Below are 27,855 nucleotides of genomic sequence, written 5' to 3' on the forward strand. Positions count from 1 at the left end.
CCCCTTCCATCACCTCCTCTCCATTTCTCTTGTCTATTTTTGGTTTTAGGGACCGAATCAAAGGTCTCTTATGCTAGAAAAGTGCTCCTCAACTGAGCTTTGTCTCCAGTCTAGCAGATATATTTTGAGAGAGGCAGACCTCTCCTGAATATTATGTTTGGTTGTCTATTTTGTGAGACTTTTGATTAATGGGACCAAATTAAGAGAACAGAGCAAGCTGACCAGGAAGTTCAGAGTCCATGTTGACAGGTGGTGAGAAGGAGGTGGTGATTGGCTTGGGAAAAAAATAGTAGAGTGAATGTCTACAGTGGTGACAGTCTTGAGGTAATGTGGAGATGTGTCAATTATGGAGAAAGATCTGACTTCAGTGTGGTTTTAGGGATACACATGGAGTGACTGGGCAGATGATACAGACTGAAAAGTTTGGAGCCAGTAGAAAGAAAGCATTTCACTGTGAAATAGAGCTGTGACTTGGGTTGCCAATGGCATGTTGTGAAAAGACTTTGTAGCTTTAGGTAGATGATAATACTAAATGTCATATGCTGTCCTTCCAACTAGGAGTGTTTGACTCTTAAAATGATTCTTCACTCCTCCAAGAAGAAAAGGAATTCAGAAGGATTGTAAGCAGTTGGGGAAAATCCCTTCTAATATATATTCTTTTTAATAACCTGTGGTTTATTGGCAATGCCCATCCATCTGAGAATCTGATTTTTTTTGTCCTACTACTAAATCTAATTCTTCATTTGTCATTGGATAGTTAGAAAGAGGCACAGAAATAAGAATCCACTTTTTTTTTTTAATTTCTTTGAATTTCTAGCTGATACAGCTTTTCTAGACCTATACATATTAAAATCTCTGCTGATATGTATGTGTTTTCAGTTTCATTTTTAGGAGGAAAAATGAAGCTCCATGTTAACTTACTCTATTTTTTAAAATTTATATATGACAGCAGAATGCATTACAATTCTTATTACACATATAGAGCACAATTTTTCATCTCTCTGGTTGTATACAAAGTATATTCACACCAATTCGTGTCTTCATACATGTACTTCGGAATAATAATGACCATCACATTCCACCGTCATTTCTAACCCCACGCTCCCTCCCTTCCTCTCCAACCCCTCTGCCCTATCTAGAGTTTCTCTATTCCTCCCGTGCTCCCTCTCCCTATTCCACACTTGAGGCACAGAAATAAGAATCCTCTTTTTTTTTTTTTTTTTTTTAAATTTCTTTGAATTTCTAGCTGGTACAGCTTTTCTAGACTTATACATATTAAAATCTCACAGCTCTATTTCATAGTGAAATGCAATTCGGATACTGATGACCACACTTGTTTGAAATATGTTGTTGTTCAAGGTCATGAGAAGGTAGCTTGTATAATAGTTAAAAGTACACACTTAGAGGCTAGAGGTATAGCTCAGTGAGGGAGCACTTCCCTAGCATGGGCAACCTAAAGTACATACCTGGAACATGACTGTTTAAACTGTAGATGGGAATTGACTTTCAGCAAGTAATTTAATCTCTATATCCCTCAATTTCCACATATCTAATGGGGTGTTAATAATAGTGCTTGCCTTTGAGATTTGCCCTGAGGATGTTGCTTGGGATGTTGCCTGGTAGGTAGTAAGTACCATATAAAGTGTCACTGTTGTTATTTAAAGAGCCTATATACATGTCTGCCTAGCTTCAAAGCTGAAATCTTAGTGTATGAACATTATTGTATGTCAGTATAACTACAAATTTTGTGTTTTGGTGGCTTATCTGTATGTTAATATTAGGAGTATCATTAGAAATACTTTTTGTTTCAGTCACTGAAGGAAATACTACTCTAAACTCCCCCTGAATAAGATGTAACCTAGGTTATTCTACTTACGAATTCCATTAGAATAATATGAAAGTAGTAGTTTTTAAGAAAAGTCTTCCCTAAATGTTAAAATTATGGGAAAATTTTGCCCATATCTATTTTTCTTACTCTATGTAAGTGAATGTGTAAGTTTCTTCCCTTCTCCTTTGTCACCCCAAAGTGCCATGTCTTTTTAGGCAATTATGTGAGTGCCTTAACAAAATTTGGTGGTAATATAACCAAAGTAGACTATCACCTTTTTGATTGTTTTCTTGTTTTGGCGGTCCCCTAAGAGTTGATGGAAAAGGATCTCAGTATGAATCTTTTTATCCACTGTCCTTGATGTCTAGTAATAATCAATAATTTGAGCAGATGGATGACTTTCCTCTCCTTGAAGCCTGTAACATTTTTATGGTCCTGATATATTAGCTGTGTTATCAAAATGCTTAAGTTCATCTGGGAAAAGTGTTAACAACTCACTTACATTCATGTATAATAGATTGCATCTGCTATGTAGTTTTTGAAAGTGCAATCCAGCAATGGGAAGTTTACTCCTTCAGTGTTCCTGTTTGAAGACAACAAAAATTGTTGTGCCTGTCACTGCAGTGTGTCAGTGGAGATAACTAGGAGTTGGTTCTATAGTTTGGGCCTGTCCCAGGTTCCTGGGATATCAACTCTGCCTCTTGTGCTTTCTTTGCATCTCTATCAGCTGCTTTGTGGCCTTTCCCATTGGGTTCCCCCATTCACTTCATTCTCCTGTTTATCTTTCTTTTGCTTTTCTGACTTAACCTCTTAGGGGCTTTATTTGCCTGGAGGTATGAAGGTTGAATGGGGATGAGCCTTGGGCACTAGATTACAATTTTCCCACCTCAGCACAAGATGACCAGTTGCTTATACTTTTGGAGTATCTCAATGCTTAAGAATACAACAGAATAAGTCCTGAGTGGGACCAGATGTCAAAGTTTGGCTTTATTTGAACCAGTTATAACACTCATGTCTGGAATTATGAAACAATTCAGGGGATCTTGGCTCTAGACAGCATTTAAAAATTATTTTTATAGCTCTCCGTTTTAGATCTGGCCTATTAGATGTCTGATTGATTAGTTGAAAAGAGCAAGTTTCTATCATGCAGAGTCTGACATAAATTGAAATTTTTAGTTATTTCTTAGGACATTTACAGACTCCTAAATACCAAATGACACTTTTATTGTTAAATCTTATCTCTATTTAAGATGGAGAGTAAATCATAGTAAAGCTAAATATAATAATAATGGCCAAATCATATAATGGCCATCTGTTAGCCTAAATAGGAATCAGTAGTTCCAACTGTTCTTGTGCTACCAAGCAACAATCGTTTTTTAAGATGATAAAACTTTAATTTTTTGTTGTTGTTGTTACTGGATTTACTTATTTTCAATTAAATGTGATTGAAGCTTTGATTCCACATGTGTTTGAATTCTCAAGTGGAGAATTGTCATTTCAATTTTTCTAGACTTCTTTCTTCTCCTATGATTACTAAATAGAAAGATTTTTTTGAGCTGCATGCTGTGTCTACCCCTTCCTACTGATCTGTAAGCTTTTCCATTGGCTTTCTTTCTGTTTCCTGCTGCTTTCTTGCTTCATAATTGAAGGGAGGATTCAGACCCATTCAGGTAACAAACTACTGGTTCTGCATGGCCTCTTTATTTCTCTGTCCTATTATTATTATTATTATTATTATTATTATTATTATTATTATGAGATTGGTTGTTTGCTGATAAATAAATACATTCATGTTGGAAATATGCTATTGGTCTACAGTTTCATAGCTTTTAGGCTTGCAGTGAGAACCATAAATAACTATAGGTAGTGGTTGCTGTTTGAGAGATTGGAGTTCTGCTCATTCTAGACCATTCCAGGCCTGTTTAGATTTTCTACTTTGATTGCAAACTGTTCTAGAAAGCAAAATTGAGTTCAGGTTAGGATGGCATTTTGTCACCTTTTTCAAAAAGAACGCTTAGTTCGGCATGTGACAACATATAGATCATTTTAATTTTCCTTGAATGAACTGGGATGAAATTTTTACGTTCAGGGCTGGGAATGCAGCTCTGAGTTAGAGCACTTGCCTACCTTGTATGAGGGCCTCAATTTGATTCCAAATACAAGAGGGAGAACACTTGAGAAAAACTTTATTATTCAGAGAGACTTCTTAAAACATTTTATAAAACTTGGGTGGTAATTTTTGGGGGAACTACTTTTAATTTTTAACGAGTTGATTATGAACCACCTATTATGAAAGAGCAACAGTTATACATCAGAAAAGTTTTAGAGAAACATCAGATACTCTTTGAATATATTTATTTTAAAATTACATTATGTTTTTATATTGCATTTAAAAATTAATAATATGGTCCAGGACATTCATTTTAAAACAGCTGAGGCTTTAAAGTTGAGATTACCCCATTGTTTTCAAATGTGAAGACACTGATCAAAACTTTACTTAATATATGAAGTATGTTTTGTGAACCCATTCATTAGGCAGTTTATTCTCTTTTCATGTATATTATATTTCGAATTGGAGTCCATCAGATTATTATTAGTGGAAAAAGGAGAAAACTCAAGATAGTAAAACATATATATTCCCCTTAATTAAAAAAAATTCTTTCTCCCCCTCCCAGTTTTTCCAGAGGCCTCAAATTCAGCCTCCTCGAGCCACCATCCCAAACAGCAGTCCTTCCATTCGTCCTGGTGCACAGACACCCACTGCAGTGTACCAGACCAATCAGCACATCATGATGGTTAACCATCTGCCTATGCCGTACCCAGTACCCCAGGGTCCTCAGTACTGCATACCACAGGTAAAGTATCGCTCAGGCCCAGCTAGGCCATCGATAAAGTGGGAATTAACCCAGATTCTCATCAGAGGCTAGCAGGGAGGGTGGTTGATATCATTGATTTTTTGGTAATGTGTAAATTTTCTCATTGGTTATGAAGATCTAGCCATTTGGTCATTTCCCATAAAATTACAATAAGATAATTGAATATCTTCTTACCAAAAAAATTTGTGTGTATATGTGTGTATTTACTCAAAAATTCCTAAGATGATGGAGACATATAGGTCTTACCTTTAGTTATTTTGTTCTTGTGATGTCATTTACTGGCACTAAAAGTTAACAGCCAGAAGTCATTTTGTAGTGAGCTGATGGTTGCCTGTGTTGATTTGCTGTAAGTTTTACCTTCATTTTGCTTGCATCTGGATGGGAAGCAAACATTTTGATTATGTATAACCACCCATATCTTCGCCTCATTTAAATGATCACACACACACACACACACACACACATATTACTTGGTTTTTCCATAGTAAGCTACCTTCATATTATGTATAAACGTCTATACTTTTTCTCTTCTAGTACCGTCATAGTGGCCCCTCTTATGTTGGGCCTCCACAACAATATCCAGTTCAGCCACCGGGACCGGGTCCTTTTTATCCTGGACCAGGACCTGGGGACTTCCCTAATGCTTATGGTAAGTAGGAAAAAAATCAAACAACTTCTGCTAGTTTGTTGTATTCAATTTGTTATTTCAAATGTTAGTTTAGGCATTGAAGCTTACTTGTGGGAAGGATTTGGAAATAAAATCTTGCAAACTTCTGTCTTGAAAGCTACTTTTTTTTTTTTTTTTAAAGAGAGTGGCTTACAAGGAAAGAGTATTATAGGAGTATATTTAGTTCATGACACCTTCTGAACGAGTTGGTAGTTCTGGTTGAATGAGCCCATGTGTCAGTCGTGATATCTGCTATGATGGCATAAATATACTTATTTCCCTTTGATTTATTTTTCTTCAGGTATTTACCTCCACCCTGTATCTGAGAGACTTTAGTAATGTCTGTCTTTCCCACTGGGATGTAATATCCACAAAGGCAGGGATTTTAGTTTGTTTTATTTACTGCTATATCCCCAGTTCCTGAAACAGTGATTAGTAGGCACTTGGAGAGTGTATGTGGGAGGACTGAGGATAACTCAGTGAACTTATGACTCTTTACCTGCAAAATTGTGATATAATCTGTGCCATGGGAAGGTTTGAGTAAAAGCATTCAAATAAAAATGCTTTGAGAAATTAAAGGTGTTTTTAATGCCAAACTTATATATGACATTTAAGCCAATACTGAACCAAGATGTATTAAGAAGTACTTATATTTCCAATAAATTTTTATTGTATTTGACACTTAATTTAATTCTACAGTATTATAAGGGATATAATCAGTGGATATTAGAAAAATTAAGCTTAAAAATTAAATAAGCATTGGTCTCCCCCCAACTCCCAATACCAGCAAAGCAGACCTTAAAATTTTAACTGGCCTAATATAGTAATCTGTCCATTAGCCAGTTTCCTTACATTGAGATTTAATAGCTTAGTTAAGAACCTTTACATAAAATTGATTTGTATTAGAATATCCCAGGGAAGTTTTTTTTTTTTTTTAGTTTTGAGGTGAAATCAGCAAAGCAACCATGTATACCTGACTTTAATTATTTAATTAATTTAATTTAAATAATTAATTTAATTAATTAACATTTAATTAAAATTTAATTAATTAATATTGCCTTTTGAAATTGCCATTTCAAATATGTATGTTAAACCTCATTAAATGCCTCAAATATATGTTTATTTGATATTTTCAGAACAGCATCTATTTCAAATATGTGAGTTTTTTGTTTGTTTTTTGGGGTTTTTGTTTTTTGCTGGGGATCAAACCCAGAGCCTTGCATATGCTAAAAGTAAGTGTTTTCCTCTGAGATACATCTCCAGCCCCATGTATATAAATTTTAAGGTAAAAATAACACATCCAATACCCAGTTGGTTTGGGGGGGCAAGGCAGTACCTGGGGAGACAGGGTCTCACTGAGTTGCTTAGCGCCTTAATGTTGCTGAGGCTGGCTTTGAACTTGTGATCCTCCTTCCTGTCTCATCCTCCTGAGCCACTGGGATTACACGCATGTGCCACTGGCACCTATTCCAGTTTTTGAGATAAAATATTGCTGGTACTGTTCAAGTATTCCTAATGTATCCCTTGAATTGAGCTGTAAGTCACTGTTTTCATACAGTGTATTGATCCTTATTCTGAAAATTTAAATGAAAGTAATTTGTAAGTATAACATTGGCTATCTTTTTTATTATTTTTAAAATAGAAAAAATTGTAAGATGAGCTTCTTTCTTTTAATACTTATTTTTTCGATTTAAGTGGGCACAATATCTTTTTTTTATATTTATGTGGTGCNGGTGGGGGGGTTAGTGCTGGGGATTGAACCCAGGGCCTTGTGCATGTGAGGCAAGCATACCACTAACTGAGCTCTATCCCCAGCCCCTTCCTTTCCATTTTTAGCTTTATATTCCACTCTAGCATGCTACCGTTTTATTTCCATATGTAGTTGAACTCTTGAATAATGATTCTCAAGTATTTTTGTCTTCATCAATCTCTTTAATCATGATCCAGAAGTTCTCCTAGATCATTATAATTCCTGGAGTGTTTGTATAGTTTTGAAGAAAATGAACTAATCATAGTATTTACTCGATATAAACTTTTCAGTTTTTTTCTTGTTGGTGTTTCTTAAACACTTTGAGGCCTCTTGTGTCATACAAATACCTAATGGAGACATGACATTATTTTTAGGTCAATCCTATGGGATTTTGGCCCAAAGATGGCAAATTTAGATTCATGGGCAAAAGAGGGTGGGATGGTTAATAGGTAGTCATTGCAATAATGTTGGTAAAGGGGGAACAAAAAAAAGGGGGGGGGGAGATCGAGAATTAAGCATAGTTACAGTTCCTATTCACTCTTGCTTCAGACCAGTATATTTCACTTTCTTCTAGTTTTATATGATTTCCTCCTCTCTGCCATCTTTTCCTGAACTCTTTTGGGGTTTTTGTGTCAACCTAGCCATTGAACCACTATGTTCATCTTCATTTCTGTAGAAAATTCAAAGTTCCAGATGTTTTTAGAAGGCCTATAATGTGTAAAACATCGTGAATAGGTTTTTTATGGAATGCAGATGTTAAAATATTTCCCTTGGGCTAGGGTTGTAGGTCATTGGTGGAGCACTTGCCTAGCATGTGTGAGGCACTGTGTTTGATTCTCCATACCACATAAATTTTATATGTATGTCCAATGACTACTAAAAAGAAAATATTAACAAAAGAAAAAGATATTTCCCTGTCTTTCTAGGTCTTACCATACATTTGTTTCATATTTATGCTTTCGTTTTACCAATGAGAAGAAACCTAACCATTGGTTACACTAGTAGTTCTAGACCTTTTAATACCATAGGCATGTATAATGAATAAAAAATGAAATAAATGAGGAGACACAAAGGACTTTTACATTTTTATTTTTGTCAATAAGATCTTTACAGAAAATTGCCATTTACTGTTAGTATTTTAATATAAGAAAGCTATTTTAACAACAAAAGAGTAGTACTAAAATTTTTTTCTTTTTTTTGCAGTATCTGAGGTTGCAGTACTAGGCAAGCAGTTCTACCACAGAAATACATACCCAGCCACTTTTTCATTTTTCATTTTGAGACGATATCTGGTTTAGTTGCCTGCTTAAGCTTGAACTTGCAATCTCCCTAGATTAGCATGAATACCTGATCTTAGCCAAGCCACACTGCTGACCTGTATGGCATTTTTGGGCCTTAAGTAATGCTTTTTGTGGAACCATTGAATAGTTGGGATTACAGGTATTTGCCACCAGGACTGGTGGACTAAAATAATTTAAAAATAGGCATAGTTCTTTATAAAAATTGAAGTTGGAAAACCTATAAGAATATTTATGTGTATTTCATGGTTATTATTTTTGTATTTTTTTTTAAATAAATGACAGCAGAATGCATTACAATTCTTATTACATGTATATAGCAGAATTTTCACATCTTTGGTTGTATATAAAGTATGTTGACACCAATTCATGTCTTCACGTATGTACTTTGGATGATGGTGTCTGTCACATTTCACCATCCTTACTAATCCCCTGCCCCTTTCCTTTCCCGCTCACACCTCTGCCCTATCCAGAATTCATCAATTCCTCCCATGTTCCCCTTCCCTATCCCACTATGAGTCAACCTCCTTATATCAGATTAAACATTCGGCATTTGTTTTTTTGGGATTGACTAACTTTGCTTAGTATTATCTTCTGCAGTGCCATCCATTTACCTGCAAATGCCATGATTTTATTCTCTTTTATTGCTGAGTAAAATTCCCATGGTTATTATTATATAAATTTTGCCACACATCATTTATACCTTTTAGATAAGTTGGGGTTTATGAGCCACTGATGTAGGTCAGCAGATTTTCTGTAAGGGACCCGATATTAAATATCTCAGGCTTTGCAGGCTGTATGGTACCTATTGCAACTATTCAAACTCTGTCTTTATAATGTAAAAGCAGCCTTAGCTGCCAGGTGCTTTGGTAGTGCCTGCCTGTACCAGCTATTTGGGAGCCCTGAAGCGTAAGGATTGCAAGATCAAGTAACCTGGATTACTTAGTGTTATTCTGTCTCAAAGTAAAATGAAAAGGGGTGGGAATGTAGCTTAGTGTTAGAGCACTTGCCTAGCATGCATAAGGCCCTGGGTTTTTCATGCCTTAGCACCACACAAAATAAAGAAAACAAAAACAAAAAAAACCATTCACAGTAGGTAAACTGCTATGTAGGAATGTCTTTCAATACATGGGTTTGTTTTTTTTTTGTTTTTGTTTTTTTTTTTGGTTCCAGGGATTGAACCTTGAGCCCAGGGGCACTTAACCACTGGAGCCACATTGCACTTTTTAAATTTAAAGACAGCATCTTGCCGTGTGTCTGAGGCTGGCTTTGAACTCACAATTCTCCTGCTTCAGCCTCCCAAGCCTGTGGAATTATTATATGCATGTGCCACCATGCTTGGCCCCAATTCAGCTTTATTCAGAAATAAATGGTGGTAGGATGGGTTTGGCCCTCAGACTATAGTTGAAAGACTGATCTAATCAAACCTACTTCATTCCATGCATAGGAAACCGGAGAAACAGAGATAATAAATAACTTTATTATCTGGTAAATGGTATGCAAAAATTATTCTGTGTGTGTGTGTGTGTGTGTGTGTGTGTGTGTGTTTTAGTGTAACTGGGGATCAAATCCAGGCTTTGTACCTGTCACATTTTTAATAGAACAAAAAGTATATTTCAATGTTCCTGTTGTTTGTTAGGGTAGATTTCTTCTGCTGGTGCCCACATTTGAGAAAAAGACTTCATCTTTTACTTGATTGAGTTTAACCACACTGTATTGAAAAAACACCCATTTCTGTCAGATTTATTCTGCAGCTGTTCATTAGGCATGTGATATACTAGCCTTCTTGCCAATTGTGTTGACTCAAAAATGCTTCATTAGAAGAATGCTATATCTGTCTGTTTGTTTGTTTATTTATTTATTTTAAAGAGAGTTCACCTTTGACATCTTATTTTACTTAGCTTGAAAAATATGGGAAGGTGAGCAGATTATGTTGCTTGTCTAGCTGCATTTGAAACCAATTTTAGGGGTTAGTTTTCTGAGTTTCGTAGCTAATGATGTAATAGGGGACTATAAAATTATTAAAGCTCTACTGTGAGTATAATTTACTTGCTGGTAGAAGATGTCTATTTGGGGTTTTTTGTTGTTTTTCTTTGTAAGTTTGCATTGAACTTAACTGAAACTCTAGTCTTGCCCTATACCTACCTCTTTTCTAAATACGATTCTCTAAACCTGATTCATATCTTTAAGGTCTTGATACTGCAAATCTTACTGCTTGCAAGAAATTTTCACTTCAAGATATTATGATGGTGGTGAGGATGTTGATCATATAAATGACAGTGATAATAAGGCCAACAGTATTGTTTGTTACTAACACAGATTTTTTTCTGTACCTTTACCTGAACCTTCATGCACATTTATTTTCTTTTTCATATCCTTGCTCCTACAGTAGACCCATCCTTTTATGCACATGTTAGATTCCATCCTATACCCACTTAAAGCTGTCACTATGCTATTCCTCTTTTCCCCACATTGTCACCCGTTAACAGATGATATGTTTTTTATGCCAATATTAAATTTGTTTCTTTTGGATGCCTTATTGTTCTTTAGCAATAGCCCCTTTTCACCATTTACCTTCCACAAGAAAGCTTTCAAGAAAAACAGTTATCTATCCTCACTGACTTCATTTTCTTTTGTCATTTTTACTTATTGACTCTGTCCACATCAGCCTACCTCTACCCTGTCACCTATCTACCCAAACACCTTTTTAGGGATAACCAGTGATTTCTACTTTTAACAAATCTTGAGTTGCACTTTCAGGACCTTTTGACACAGTTGTACACTTCTTCATTCTTGTATGGTTTTCTTCATTTCAACCACTGCCTTTCCATTTCCTTTGCTGATTTTCCTCCTTGTTTTCTCCCCTAACAAAGATTTCATCTTTTGGCTGCTCCTGCTGCTGCTGTTAAAAAAAAAAAAAAGTATACTAATTTCATAAACTATCTAATCTTGTGGTTTATGTTATCTGTATTCTAGCAATTATTAAAAGGGTATATCCTAGGTCATACCTGTCCTATGACTGTAGATTTGTGTCTTTTTTTGCTTATTTGGTATTTTCATTTGAAGGTTTAATAAACATCTCAAACTTGCTCAAAATTGAACTCTTGATTTATTTCCCTTATTTTTCCTCATTTCCATAAATAATGTCTCTGTTCTTTCACTTGCTTAGGCAAAACACTTTCATAGTTTTTCCTAAGTCGTCTTCGTCTCACACCAGCATCCATCTCTTCATCATATCTTCATACTCTACTTTCAAAAATGCAGTTTCTCCTCACTCCTAAGCACTTAGTTTGATAGTAATTACATCATTTAAGTTTTGAATGTGAAAAGGTTCATTGGGAGTACCAGGGATGGAAGGTACATGGGCAGTATAGTCAAAGGCATGAACAAAGTGAAGGAGATTGATTTTGTTCAATTTGGTTGAGATTGGTGTACTCCAAGGATGTAGTAGGAATACGTTAGAACTAAGGCAGCAGGTTCCATAAGTGAGAACGTGGAGTTTGGCCACTGTCTTTAGGCCACTTGTTCATTCCCCTCCCCACAAACTTTAGGACATTTCCCAGGTTTTAATCATGGCTCCCTGTGGCCTGGTGCTCCATCAGTAAGAATCTCACCATCCTCTTCTCTCCAGGATGATTAGGATACTCCCCTTTTTCCCCTAGCAAGCCCCCACACAGACTCACTTTTATTTAAGAGTCACTGTTGCAGGTAGTGGACTGGCAGAATATGATGTTTTAAAAGCAGTACTATAGCTCAGTTTATGTTTTAGAAAGATAACCCTGCTGTCAATCCACAGGGGAGTTCTGTGTGTAGTTGTTTTCATATTAGATGTTTATGAATGTTCAAGAAGTTGCCTATTTTTGGAGTAATTTCTTGACCACTTTAGTAACTGGAGGAGAGCTTGTGGGAAGAAATTACTCAGAATGTTGAGGAGATAATGTTTGTTTACTTTTTAAAAGGGATTCTCTAGTGACACAGTGTCATTGATGGTCTTACAATGTGTTTGACAAAATAACTGAATGCTTCCTTTTATTTTTTTCAATTTTTTAGGAACGCCTTTTTATCCAAGTCAGCCAATCTATCAGTCAGCACCTATCATAGTGCCTACACAGCAACAGCCCCCTCCAGCCAAGAGAGAGAAAAAAACTGTAAGATATCTTTATTAATTTTTTTATTTAAAAAAGGCACATTATTCACTTATCAAATAATTTTACTAAATTCTTATTCATCTCAGTTTACATAAGTGTTCTTTTGTTGTTGTTGTTTGTTTTTTTAAAATTCTTCCCTGATAGCCTCACCATTTAATTCTACCTGGAGGATTTTTATTGGCATGTTATTGAGAGGTTGTACTTAGCGTTTGCTTGATATCAGCTTTCACCATTCACTGGGCTATATGACAGCCTTAGAACTGATGATTTAGTGTGCCAAGGTCTCATTCAGTGGGAGGAATATTAGCTCAGTTCTTATATACTGACCATCTTTTACCACCAATCCTAATTAGCTCCCTGCTAACTAATAGAAAAAATAAAAGGAGCCAAAATATTAAAAACAACAACAAAAACATCCTTTTTGTGAAATAGATTTAAAAGAACAAATCAGCATTTAGATGTTTTCTAAATTTTAAAAACAAAAGACTGAGACTTTGTCTAATAAGTTATGCCCGAGAGATTTAAGTATAGAATATAGAAACATAAAATTCAAATTGCAGAATATTTTTGTAAAAGAGAGGCTTGTGATCTTTTATAAAATGGATGACGTTTATAATCAAGACACTCCCATATTCATACAGAATAAAGTAGATGGAAATAATGTTACAGCAATACTTTTGAAGCACTCTAATAAAACTGAATGAGGTTTAAAATGTGATATTTTATTTTTAGGACCAAATTACTTGTGCGTGTTCATGTCATTATAAACAGGACACACCAGTGTAGTTTCTTGACTCTACAAGAAATTGTACAGTTTGTACAGTTTCTTGTAGAGTCAAGAAACTATGCTTTGGAAATGATGAATCAGCATGCTACAATTTGGACTTAAAACAATAATTTCATAATGCAGAAAAATGAATAAAAGTGATAATTAAAATGGAAATCAGTAATAATAGATGTTATTGTTAAATAAACTAGAATAAATGAAGCAATACTTAAAACTATAGTAGAAACAAGTTTCTATACCTGAAAAATTAGCTGATGTATAAATTTCAATTGAAGAGTCACTCACTCCCCTCTAAATTTCATATTCAGATGATTTTGTTAGTGAATTCTGAGAAATCATCCAAGAAACTTTACCTGAATTAAGCTATACAGGTCACGAACAGCAGAGGAGGCCCTTCATATCAGGATGGATTGTCAGGACCTGTTCTGACTTCGATAAAGCACCTTCTCCACTGACATCTATAAGCATAGGGGCCTTAAAAAATTAAAATGAGACCACTCACTGTTCTGTGATTAGCATTTTTTTTTTTTAAAAAGTACATCTTGATGATTATTCCATATCAGTATGGTAGGTTCTTTTTTACTGATATTTAATTGCAAAGATGTAGGACAGTTTTTTTAACTATTCTGTTCTTGATTTGCCTTTTTGACATTTTGGTATCTTCTCTGGGAAAAATAATACTTCAGTGAGCTTACTTACAAAGTATTGGGTAAATTTCTATTCCTATATTGCAGGATGTGTTAGAGAATCATTTAGGTTATGTAAAACTTTATTTTGCCTAGTAACTTCTAAATGTGAAAACTGTTTTTGTGAACTCTGTAAATAAAATTAATATGACTGTTTTGTTAAACAAGTGTAAATATTTTGCAGTTTTGATCTAGAAATTCAGCCAAGTAGGTTCCATTATGGCTTATTATTTTCATTAGTTCTCCTCAGAGGTAATGGTCTAAATTTCTTTGAATAGCCCTATATGTTTCTGTGATTGAAGTAATTTCAGATGTGGTGATTATGAACTTGATGGTTGATAGGTTTTTCAGTTTATACCTTTAACTCATATGCCTGTAAATCTGCTATGTAGACACCCATCTCTTCCTTTGCCATTTTATTACTCTTGTAGATAAGAATTCGAGATCCAAACCAGGGAGGTAAAGACATAACTGAAGAGATTATGTCTGGAGGTGGAAGCAGAAATCCTACTCCACCTATAGGGAGACCCACTTCCACACCCACTCCTCCTCAGGTAAGGCAGAGCGAGCCATGATGGACAATGGTGTTGATTTGTTCACTAAATGCTACTGAACTCTTCTTTTATCTATAGCTACTTTCTGTGCTTTCCATTTCCATCAGTTGTCTCATAGCCTCGAATATCTAAATGGTATTTAAATAGACATATTATTTCTCTTTGCAAATTGTTACAACTCCAGATTTTTATTGGTAATATTTCTATGTATTGTCTTCACATTCAGAGCACAGCTGCTGCCACTATTCCTAATGAACTATGATACCAAAAGGAGCTGCATTCCTATGGAAATCTCATCATTAAATGAGTATTTTATGTTTTCAGTATGGAACCTGAGGAATTAAATGTTGCACTATGTAACATTAAGGTTGAGAATTTAAACATTTTTACCAGTGTTGCTTACAAACGAAAGTTTGCCTGTGTCATTCAGAGCATATTTGGATGTATAACAGATGTACTTCTCACCTTTGAAGAATACATAAATCAGCTTCTCGAATGGAAAGTGTTGTCTTTAATTATTTACAAGGGTTATTTGTAAATTCTGTCAGGCACAATCTTGGTGAATGTGGTTATGTTGGTCTCCTAAGAATTTGCTTTCTTATTTTTAGAAATCAAGACATTGTAGGAGGAGTTGGAATTTAGTAAGCTGTAAATTTGCAATACAGAATGGAATTCCCCAAATCTGAGAAAGTTTTTAATTTCATTAGTGTGTCACCTTAAATTGTGATAAATGATTCAGAGTTTAGTGTTTTTCAAATATTTGAAATTCTCTAGCATTTGAGCCCGTAATATAAAAAGGAAAGCAAAGTTATTAAGGAGTAGGGAGCTACCTGTTTCCCTTTTATGGCTGGATGATGAGATTCCTTCGAGCCTGATTTATAAACAAATGATACAGATTCTCCAATATAAGATATTTTCAAATAACAAACTGTTGTCTTGATTTTAGTAGTATAAGTTTAAAAATATTCTTAAATATTGAGCTCACAGATAGATGTCTTAAGAGTCCCTTGAAAATTTTATGAATTTGAATTGTCCTACAATTTAATCCTCTGTTATAATGATATGTTTTAACTTGGAAATATTGTTAGTCTCTGGCTGATGATTATCTCAGACTTCCATTATCCAGATGAGTACAAAAGTGGCTGTCTAGATATGTGATTTGTAAGGTCATATTAATGATTGTTCTGGAGCTCTGTACCATTCCCTATTTTCCCCTCAGCAACTGCTCTGAAGTCTGTCTCTTCCCTGGATGTAAGCATGAGACAGACAGAATTTCCAAACTGAAATTATTTACTTAGGTGCTCTATTAGGTGAGGGTATTCTATGACAAAAATTTGCGATCAGGACAGTCACATTTTAGTCTTTATTGTCAAATATTAATTAAAATATACTGTCAAGAAGTATAGTTGACACCCTATGTTGATTTGTATTTAAATTCTTATCTTAAACATGTATTTATCTTTTTGCATTTAAATTTCTTAAGAGGTATGGGTTTGTTTTCCTTTTTATCTTTCAACCTCTTAAGCCTATCCTATTTTGATTATTTCTCTGTCCTTAGCTGCAATAATGACTTTACTTTCTATCTTTCTCCAGGGACTGTGGACCTAAACATGAGCTGATGTGTCTCAGTAATCATAAAAGTATATTACATATACACTTTGGGCTGAGAAATGTCCTTAGTCAATAATAGTGATGTTGGTAATTCTCTTTGAGAATTGTAGTATTATCTATAAAACTTAAGGTTAGTAGGTGATTTGCATTTAAATCCACACTTTGTAAATCCATTGTCCTTTCAAGTGCATGAAATTCATGTAAGGAGGGAATAAATTTTTAACAGATGTGTACTAGAAATATATTGAAATATATCTTTTTCCTAACACAACAACAGTGCAAGCATGAAGATAACTGATAATGACATCATTTTCTGGAAAAATAATAGAAAGTGGGGCACATGGTGAGAGAGGGCAAACATGGTTAAGGAAAATAGTTATTCAACTGTTGATCCAGTGTTTCAAAAGAAGGTAGAAATCCTTCCATATGTTTAACAAAAATGCTGTTAAGTTTTATGTTTTATTTATTTTGGCAACTAATTCCATTAACAGATAGCACAGTGCCAGCCAAAGAAAATCAAACAGATTCAGCGTCAGGGGTTTTAATTTCAGCACAATTCCAAACAGCTCCTGAACCACATCACTGCTGAAGGGACAGCCCTCTGCATCCGAACTTAGTTCTAAAAAGTTCCAAGGGGCTTACAGGGTGCCTCCCTATCACTGAGTTAGTTCTAGTCTCTTCAAGGGACAGAATTAACAGCACAGACTCAATAGTGTCAGATCCAGAGACCCATCAATGGATGAAATAGTACAAAGGGTGTAAGGGAGAGAGAAGAGACAGGCAGCTCTTCAAGCTTCAATGCCTGGATTTATAATAAAACACAATGTAGAGTGCACGAGGGATATTTGTTGAAGGACGCACTGAGTTTGATTTTGGCAAGCTCTTAAGCTGTTGTGATATTTTCTAATTTGGTCTTGACATCTTTCAAGAGTGGCTGTAAATCTATATAGGCCACTCTGTAGGAGAGCTTTGACCAGGGGCAAGTTAGGTTTGGATGTGTTGGTCAAGAAGGCACAACAAGGAAATTAAACCAAAATATATGGATCCCCAGCACCACCAAAAAAAAAAAAAAAAAGGAAAAGTGTGGGGGGGTGGGGGTGGAGTATTTTTTATCCCTTGGAGGTTATTGATCTTGTCAGGAGGTCAATGGAAAGCCTAGAGGCATTAAGGAGCTCAACCAGCAGGTGAGGAGAAGGGAGTAGAAGAAGAAATAAAGATCTGTGGGCCATGCCTTTATTAAGCTCTATGGGTGTTCTCTCTTAGGCTTCCCATGTGGTTGTGGTTTGGCTAATCTAAAGAAAACAGCCTTGAAAGTGAAACTGATTTACCCTGGTGTTAACCAGTAGGTTTTATCATGGTCAACAGCTGTGCAATGTGTTGGGTTTTCAATCAGTGAGATGAGAAGCAACCTATATCATGGGGCAGGTTTTATTTAGGCAAAGCCCAAAGATTGCCACTGGGTTTCACATAACTTATGTTTGATGCTTAGGCACTAACTATATTAAAGACGTTCATGACAAAAGCTAAGGGTTCATTGGCAAACTGCATTGGGTTTATATGAGGAAAATGGGGAGGAGAAACACATTTTTTTGCTGCAGCTGATTTTTTCCTAAGGAGTAATGAATGGAATTTGAAACTGCCCTTCGGGATTTTTATATGTCAGCTGTGTATAAAATCTGCATGTGTGTATACATGGACCCTTACAGATGATCCTAATGCATAGATTTAGGTGTTCTCTGGTAGATATCATGGAGAGAGGTAGAGTACTAGATGTTGGTCTCTGTCACTTAGATTTATGACCTGTGATAAGAATATTAAACCCTTAAGCCCCTATTTTTTCATATGTAAAATGAAAGATTTTGCTGAATAAGCTCATAATTTCTTTTTATCTCAAAATAGAAGAAAAGGGGAAAAATTGTTACTTTTTTCCAGCAACAAATCCCTTAGCTGTTGCTGAGGGCAACAAGGTACAAGGAGTATTCCTGTACTAAGAAGTGTGCAGCTGCCTGATAGTCTTTAGACTGTTAGGAACGAGTGGTATATCAAAGTCATTAAATTTTTTTTTAAATGAAGTCGACATCTTTCTTTTTCTTATGTTCCTTTGTCTTTCTCATCTTTCTTTTATCTTTTTCAGTTTGTGTTTTTTTGGTTTTTGGCTTGGTGTTTTAAAATTTTTCTTATTGTAAAACAAAGTTATAAGTTAGGAAGGGGTCTTGAGCAGATAAAAGTTGGGAAACTATTGATTGCTCTAATATCTCAGGAGATACAGATAGCCTGTCTTGTCAGTAGGTTATTTAGTCTTACACTTGATATCTGGATATCTCAAACTCTGACCATTTCTTAATCAGTTCATTTCATGCTTTAGCAATATTAGTTTCTTAAAGGTAGGTTGAAAGCACTGGTAATAATATTCATGTTACAAGTTCATATGTACAGTAATGAGGTGAGTTCCTGCATACAGAAGTCGAACGTAATGTAATATAAGTTTAGTCCTAAGTTTTAAAGTACCATTTTGTTATCTCAGTTATAAGCACTGGTGAATTAATACATTCTTTTCCCTGAAACATACAGGTATAGTTTTTAGTGTTGACTGCAATAAGATAATGGTTATTTTATTAAATCACACTTCATTTAAAATTTTTTTTTTTTAGTTTTATATGGATACAATATCTTAATTTATTTATTTTTATGTGATGCTGAGGATCGAACCCAATGCCTCACACATGCCAGGCAAGTGCTCTACCACTGAGCCACAACCCCAGCCCAACACTTCATTTTTAATAGTTGAGCATTTATAACCTTCCTTGACTTAAAAATGTACTTTTCATTAACATGAAAACCTTATAAAGTTAATAGAATCAAAAGTGGGGTGAATTCTCTCAGTGTTTTTAACTGTGATATCGTAGTGAACAGAGCCTTTAGGTTGTTAAACTGTAGTTTAACCCGAATTGTACAGTCAGTCAGTGTTTCCGACTTAGAGTTGTGGAACAGGGTTGTTTATTTCACCCAGGTCTGTTTTCCTTAGGGTTTTATTAAGATTCTCTAGTAAGAATTTCCTAAAGGAATTGGAAAATCAGAATTTGACTTTTGAGATTCCTTATATTATTCATTTTTGGAAGTCAGGTACAAGTACATTTTAAGTTTTTTTGGGTATCCCAATAAAAACTCTCTTTGAGAACATTAATCAAACTAAAATTTATGTCTTCCCTCTTAAGTAAACTATGTTTTCGCATAATTCCTCAAATTATATAATAGTCTTTGCTTTGACTTCACTTTGATGCTCCATGTCAGAATCCATTGTTGTCTGTGTGACAGTGCCTGTTTTCACTGCCCACTTTCAATCAGATATGAAGAAGTGATCTTGGAGACTCATCCTTCAGCAACTATGGTGTTCACAGTTGTCAGGGATTACAAAAAGTCTTGTAAGGAATCGTTCAGTCTTTCGTCTATTATTTAAAATGTTTTTCAAAATGAAAACTTCATTTTTTATGTGTGTACAAATGATATTTTCATTGAAAAGAACAGTAAAGTTGATAGGAAAGAAGGAAATTGCTACTCTAAATTCTATTACTGAGCATTAATCTTTATTTATTTTGGGATGAATTTTCTTCCAGGCTTCTTTCAGTGCATATTATTTATTGGAGTTCATAGAGCTATTTCACACTCAGCATTTTTTCAGAGATTATTCATAAATATTCATGTTTCACTTTAGGTGTATTATAATTTTGTTTTTCCAGACCTGTACATGTAAGAAAGTATAATTTTTAATGGTTATCTGCCAATACTTTGGATGTACCATAGTTGATTGAATTCATAGGACTTCATATTGTTTCTTGTTTGTCACTAATATTAACAGTATTGTGGTGAAAAATGTTGTGTACCTATGTTTTGGTTATTGTATTTCTTACCATCTAAACATTTATTGGTTAATCTTGTAACATTAGTATAAAAGAATACTTCTTTGTCTAGTTTTGCTTCTCTGATAGATTAAAAATAATGTTTCAATTTATTTTTACTTATTATTTTGTGAAGATAAGTTTTTGGTGTCCCTGGTTATTTCTGTGTGCATATGAAGGTATCTATGTCTTTGGTACACATTTTTTTTAGATATTTTATGTTTATCTGATTTATACGCACTCTGTATGTTAAAGAAATTTCTTTTGACATTTGTGAGTTATCTGTTTTTTTGCCACTATAGCAATATCATAGACTGGGAAATTTATAAACAATAGAAATTTTTTTCACCCATGCTTCTGGAGGTTGGAAAGTCCAAGAACATGACATTAGCCTCTGGATAAGGCCTTCATGCTGTATCATGCCATGGAAGAAGACAGGAGGGTGAGAAAAAAAGGGAATAAGAAAGAGCCTAACTCACTTTTACAATGAATCTATTCCTGCAATATCAAAAATCTATTCCTGAGAGTAGAACCTCATGCTGTAGTTACCTCTTATTAGGCCCCACCTCTGAACACTGTTGCACTGGGAATTAAGTTTGCAACTGTGAATTTTACTGTACACATTCAAAACTCAGCAATATGTTAACATTTTTCTTGTTTAATAATTGTGTTTTAACTTTGTTAATAGTACCTTCTGTCACAGAAGTTTTTAAAATGTTTTCATTCACAAATTTCCATACTTATTTATGTTTGGAGATTTATAGTTTGAAAGACTTTCCCATCCTAGATGAAAGTTTCGATTATTTTACATTCACATTTATTTTTGATTGATACAAAACTAATTTTGATATATAACCATGAAGTATGGGTTGTACAAATGGCTTTTTTCTTATTTCAATATTTATTGAATAGTTTGTCATTGTCTCTTTATTTTGAGATGTGATTTTAATCATTTACTGTACTGTCTTAAATACTATATTATTTTTTCTGCTACCAACAACACAGACAGGACAGAGTGACCTGAAGAGAGGTTTATGTTGGCTCATGATTCTGCAGGTCCCGATGGGGAGGGGCTGCATCTGGTCTCCTAGACAGAGACCTGAGGTGTGATAAAATGCATCACAAGGCAAGAGACAGGGAATGTGTGTGTGTGTGTGTGTGTGTGTGTGTGTGTGTGTCTATGTCCCTCTTCTCATATGGCCACCAGGACTCAGTCACTGGAGCTTCATGCTGTTGTTCTCATCTCCTCCTAACTGCCTCCCAAAGATCCCACCTATGCTTAGCATAATCCAAAAAAGTTTCTGCCCTCTTAATATCTCACCTTGGGGTTTAAATTTCAACACATGATATGCTGGGGAAAACTCAAACCATAGCCAATCCTATAGTTTATAATACGTATAATATGTTTAAATGTATAGAGAATTAGAATCCATGCATTAGAATCCATGCATGTTATTTTTTTTTTTTTTTAATTTTTAGTTGTATTTGGACACAGTACCTTTATTTTATTTATTTTGTGTGTGGTGCCGAGGATCGAACCCAGCGCCTGGCACATGGTAGGTGATCCGTCTACTTCTGAGCCACAGCTCTAACCCCTCATGGATGTTATTCTTGCTTCTATGGTTTTTGTTTATTTTCCCCCCTTCCCCTTAGGCACTTTAAAATAATTTTCTTAATATCCTCCAGTTTAGCTCAAAGCTTTTTAATCTTCCTGATACCATGGTACGTTTTCCTTGTTGCAGAGGAATATGTGTTGTTTTGTCAAGTCAGTGTTTAAAGGAAAACATTTCATCAATGTTTTAAGCCTGAGCAAACATTCTGTAGTTTGTTATGTTATCCTGTTATTCTCTTTTGCTTCATATGGTTAGTTAGTTTATCTGTTCGTGTATAAAGGAATTTGAGTTTGCGACCGCTGTGTTAGAAACTGTTTTTTCAGGTGTTTGGTATACTTACCTTGTTTTCCTGTTTTTGGTAAATTATACTAGAATCTACCCTATTTGCTACAGTCTTATTTTTTTGGTGGGAGGAATACTGGGGCATGAACTCGGAAGCTTTACTACTGAGCTGCACCCTTTGCCCTTTTTGATTTTGAGACAAGAGTCTTGCTCAGTTGCTAAGGGTCTCGTAAGTTGCTGAATGTGACCTTGAACTTGGCAATCCTCCTGCCTTAGCCTCTGAATTGTTTGAATTACAGGCAAGCACCACTGCGCCTAGGAGTCCTCTTTAAATCATGTTTCTCTCACACCCCACGTCCATTGCTTCAGCAAGTTCGAGCAGCTTATTCTCACCTCCTCACTGCTACTGTTGTAGCCTAAGCCACTTTGGCCTCCTCACTAAACCCAGGAACTTTCTAATCATCTCCTCTGCCTTGCCTCTCTGTGTCCATTCTTTACAGCCAGAATGAGTGATCTTTTTAAAATACAGATTAGATCCCATTCCTTCTTATTGAAAATCATCCAGCATTTCTCCACTGCTGATTCACACATACAAGCGTTCATACTCATACAGTTTTGAAGATCTGTACAAGGTCATATGTCACATTGGCTACATCTCTATACCCTCTCATCCACCTTCTCCACATTGCATTGCTATTGAACTCCTGGCCTGTCTACCTTCCCCAGCTTACTTCTGCTGCAGGACTTTTGCTGTTACTGTTCTTCCATGTGGAATGCAAACCTGCCTCTACTTCCTCTGAAAGGCAGTCTTTGACACTCTATAATGACACCCCCAGACTCCTCTGTCTGTTCTTTACCCTGCTTTAATTTTAGTCATAACATTAGCCTCTGCCTGACACTTGGTGTGCTTATTTTCGCATTTGTCACCTGTCTCCATCATTGGAACGTTTTGCTCCACATATACAAGAAACACTATATCTTAATTAGCACTGAGCTTAATGTATGGTACTTGTTAACATCATTTTAACATGTGTGAAACACTTTTCTATGGAGAGGACAAGATTTTCATTTCACAGCTAAGAATTAAGATCAATAGGTGAAAACACTTAAACTTAAAATATTTAAAATTGTCTAAACTTGACATGCACTTAACATTGGAGATAGTGAGTTCATGTCACTCAAGATTTTCTAATACAGCTGGTAGTTTCTTGGAAAAGTGTAAAAATAAAGAACTAATCTTTGTTGTTTCTATTCCAATTCTTACAAATTTATAAGTATAAGTAGCATTTTATTGTCTTTAACATTTCATCTGATCTATGGATGTCATTTTGTTGACTTTCATTTTGGTTTTTAAGTTCCCAGGCAACTGGAGTAGTTAATATTTTCTTCTTCTTTTAGGTCATTAACGCAGTTTACAAATCTTTCTTTCTTGGGAAATGTGGATAACTGTTTGTTAACTGCTAAGTAACATGAACTGTTTCCTTTTTTTCCAGATCAGTTTTCAGCCAGTAGAATCATGTTTTTATTTTTAGCTATGAAGCCTTCCTAATTCTTTATTTAAAATAATACAGGTTTTTTACCTCTTGAAATTAAGGATTCAGGGTATAGTGATCCTCACAGTACTATATATTTATTTATTTCTCCAGGATTCAAAATAAAGAAATAACTGTTCATTTTTATACACATGGAATACTCTTAGTAGTCTTCATTTAGTAGTAATTATGGAATGTGAGCACTTTTCATGTCTAATGAATAGACAAAATTATAGCATTTTCCTCTTTATCTGCAATTCTATTCAGTTCACATTCATAGTCAAGTATGAATTACATGTTGTACATTCTGAAAAAGCAGTGTTACCTCAGTGGTACCTATCATCGTGTATATTTCATTTATATTACCGTTTTAAGTCTTTTAATATTTTACTAATCCTCATTTTTTTTAAACTGGCCCTAATCTAACAGACTCTTCACATCTTCATCTCCCTATCTCTTCCCACCCCCACAAAAATCAATACAGAATTGGGCAGGAAGCTCTGCTCTGATAGCACCAGTTGAATTCAATGTAGATTAAATTATAAAAATATTGACCTTAGATCTCCGAGGAGAGACACTGCTTTGTTTTGTGGCTTTTGTATAACCCTGAAATCCAGAAATATCTGGTTGGAATGTGATGCATTGTCCCTTCTTGTGTAGTTCTGTTCCCTCTAAGTTGCATAATGGCTGTAATTTTCTCAACCTACTTGCTTGGATTTTGATAGGCATCTTTCATTCCAGTACAATGGCCAAGTGAAAATGAGAGATTCCTCATGATTCTGAAAAGCCACATATTTTACTTGGCTTTCTGATTCTGAAAAGGTACCCAGAAAGTGAAATGCATGTAGATGGTTTTCTAAGTTGCATTTCATCTGTATGATCACAAGGACATAAATGAACAGAAATCTCTCTCTTCCATTGACAACTGTTTTTAAACCCTTCATATTTTCATTTGTCCTGCTTTTGAAAGATGAACTACTTTACTAGGTAATTTTTTAAGTGAAATTGGCCAAATCCTTTTGGTCTTTGACTGCGAGGATGGTAAATTACTTCTCAAATGTGAAATCTTTTATTAGGTTGAAAAGTCAGCTTGTCCTTAGAAGGAACACTAGAAAATGAAATGTACTAATAATTGTTGTGTTGTCTTCTCTTAGTGTGATTAATAGTAATCATCTTTTTTCCTTCCCCCTTTCCCGCTGCCTCTTTCCTTCCCTTCTCTGTCTTCCCATGTACTTTTTGAATTTATTATAAATTGACCTATGTTTTTTTTCCTCACTTCCGTTTTTTTTTTTTTTTATAATTTTGTGACCTCCTGCTCTATCTTCCCCATTTGCTTGGGTCCCATGTTGCTAGTTTTTATGTTCGCATGCTCATTATCACCCTTTTTTGTACTTCAAATCCCAGCAGCTGCCCAGCCAAGTCCCTGAGCACAGCCCTGTGGTTTATGGGACTGTGGACAACGCTCATCTTGCTGCCAGCACCCCTGTCACTGCAGCTAGCGACCAGAAGCAAGGTTTGTGTATGACTATTTTCCTCCCTCTTACTTAATAGTCTCTTTTTTCTTAATTACATTGCCCTTAGCATTCAAAAGTAAAACATTTGGAACTATTTCATCACTCACTTTTAAACAAGTCTTTGAGATGGAAAATATTCTACTTCTGGGAAACTAAAGTAGGCATTATTAGTAAAAGTTTTTTTATATGTATTTATTAATGCCTTACTGTTTTTATGTATAGATAAAAACTAAGATGCCTCAGACTTAAAAAAAAAACAAAAAAAAAAAAAACAAGGGTTGGAGGGGAGAGTAAATCAAAGCGTATATTATTTTACAAGAAAAACACAGATTGATTTATACATTCAACCTGTCTTTGTGTAATTTACTATTTTACAAAAGATAAATTGTTTCCCCTTGCAAGATTGGGCTGCTGTTACTCTCACCCTAATTAGAGAAAGCATTGTTCAAATCCTGGCTCCATTAGGTACTAGCTAATTGGTCTTGATTGAGATCACTTATGCATCTCACTTTCTTATAGAATAGGATGAAGGCATACCTCACAGAGTTGTGAGGACATTCCTAGCACATGAAAAGTGTTTAGTAAATTAACACCATTATTATTGATGTAGGAATCATACTAAGTAAGGTCTTTCCCTGATTGACCTTGAAAACGAAGTGGCAAATGTTTGTTGAAGTAAATACCATGCCTTTTGGAATAAAAATGGAAAACTTCAAGGGAAATCTTGTGCCCCAAACTGGATATCAAAGTCTTTCCTGCTTAGTTGGTTTTAGCCCTAATATAACCAAAATTGGGAACTGATTCTCAGAAAGAATAGGGAGAAGAAAGTAATTGAGCATGCTTTCTAATGGCTTCTAACTTCATTCTAAGAATGGGTGGAAATAACATGTGTTACCTACTGTCTTTTTTTTTTTAAATACTTTTTTAGATATAGATGGACACAATACCTTTATTTTATTTATTATTTTTATGTGGTGCTGAGCATCGAACCCAGTGCCTCACACCTGCCAGACCAGCGCTCTGCCACAACCCCAGCCCTATGTTACCTGCTTTCTTGAGTTATAAATTCCTCCAAGCCAGGTGTGGTGGCATACTCCTGTAATCCCAGTGGCTAGGGAGGCTGAGATAGGAGGATCACAAGTTCAAAGTCATCCTCAGCAATGGTGAGATACTAAGCAACTCGGAAGACCCTGTCTCTAAAATACAAAATATGGCTGGGGATGTGGCTCAGTGAGGTGAGTGCACCTGAGTTCAATCCCCTGTACCAAAAAAAAAAATTTTTTTTCTTCAAACCTTAATGTGCTATTGCTGGCTATTATTAAATATATTTTCTAAAAATTATCTTTAAAAAATTGAAATGGCCCATAAAATGGAGTCATTTAATATTAAATATTTTTGGCTAGACTGCAGTTTATCACAGGTATAAACCGTCTGAAAGATGGAGTTGTAATACATGATTTTAGTGGTTTTTTTTTTTTACTTCATGGAAAGGTAATATGGCATTTTAAAAATAAGTTGTTTTTTCCCTCCTACCGAGTATTTAGAAACCTACTTTAAACAGGGGTGGGGGTGGGGGTGAAGGTGAACAGAGGCATGTCTTACATTGTGTTTGTTGTTAAAAAGTAGTTTTAAATCAAAAGATAGAAAATGAACCCTGACCTGTCATGCTTTTAAAAGTTGCATTGGCAAATACTTCTTTACTATGCTATGTTCAGAGTTAAAGGTAAATTTTTTAATATTAATGTCATCAACCTTGAAGAAGGTATTGAGGAAGATTACTCCCTACTCCCATTTAAGTCAAAATTTATAATGATTTTAAGCTTTGTGAAGAAGTTTGTTTCAAAATTTTACTTCATTACACTTTTGCCTAAAAGTAAGAATAACACACTTAATGTTTCCTGTGCAGTGAGACTTTGAAATGTCATTGCATGCTTTCTTTATAGCTATGATGATATATGATGATGATACTTCTCATCCACCTGAGGACAGTATTATCTCTTTTAGAGTTACTTTTCGGAAAAGAATGCTAAGATTTTCAGATTATGAGATCCTTTGTTTTATCATATATTCCTAGATTTCCAGACAGGGAAATATAGAATTCATGAGTTTGTTCAGAATTTTTCTTGTGAGGGCAGGGGGAGTTAGTGAAAATTTGAATAACAAAATCCACATTTCAGGGTGATGTACTTTGTAAATAAGTGCGAATTGGAGAAAATGTATATCAACTACATTCAATAGAATTTATAGATAATCCTTTGCAGCTACTTGCCATCTTCTTCATAGTACTAAGTGCTCACCAGAAAATTCAGTAACTATTTTATAATTCTAGCCATAACCTGATGATATATAAAATAGCCTTCAGAGTAAGCTTTTGCTTTTTATGAATTTACTAATTCATCATTTTTATTATTTAGCAGTGCTGGGTATCAAACCCAGGGCTCCACACATGCTGTACAAGTGCTATACCACTGATATACACACCCTGCCTTCACAGTTTTTTAAACATTTAAATGTATGTGTATACACAAACACACACACTTTTTTTTTTTTTTTTTTTTTTGTACCAGGGATTGAACTCAGGGGCACTTGACCACTGAGCCACATCTCTAGCCCTATTTTGTATTTTATTTAGTGGAAGGGTCTCACTGAGTTGCTTAGCGCTTTGCTTGTGCTGAGGCTGGCTTTGAACTCGAGATTCTCCTGCCTCAGCCTCCTGAGGTGCTGGGATTATAGGCGTGTACCCCTTCACCCAGGCTAAACGTATATAATTTCCATACTATTAGAAAGTGCTCACCATATTTTAGATGAATGTG

At 35.1% G+C, this 27,855-nt stretch overlaps 1 protein-coding gene across 32 annotated transcripts in view; it reads left to right on the forward strand.

Annotated features, from left to right (window-relative positions):
* Positions 1 to 27,855, forward strand: part of Eif4g3 (eukaryotic translation initiation factor 4 gamma 3) — a 292,326-nt gene that overhangs the window by 161,900 nt on the left and 102,571 nt on the right. For 10 of the 32 annotated variants that reach the window (XM_048816163.1, XM_048816137.1, XM_048816150.1 and 7 more), the window contains 6 exons: positions 3,478 to 3,498; positions 4,504 to 4,683; positions 5,239 to 5,353; positions 12,470 to 12,567; positions 14,472 to 14,594; positions 24,882 to 25,041. In XM_048816163.1, the coding sequence (XP_048672120.1) occupies positions 3,478 to 3,498; positions 4,504 to 4,683; positions 5,239 to 5,353; positions 12,470 to 12,567; positions 14,472 to 14,594; positions 24,882 to 25,041 (697 nt within the window). The remainder of the gene's footprint in view (positions 1 to 3,477; positions 3,499 to 4,503; positions 4,684 to 5,238; positions 5,354 to 12,469; positions 12,568 to 14,471; positions 14,595 to 24,881; positions 25,042 to 27,855) is intronic. The other 22 variants (XM_048816167.1, XM_048816145.1, XM_048816156.1 and 19 more) reach the window with 5 other exon arrangements.

This window comes from Marmota marmota, unplaced genomic scaffold (genome assembly GCF_001458135.2).
Source record: "Marmota marmota marmota unplaced genomic scaffold, marMar, whole genome shotgun sequence".
Taxonomy (NCBI): Eukaryota; Metazoa; Chordata; class Mammalia; order Rodentia; family Sciuridae; genus Marmota; species Marmota marmota.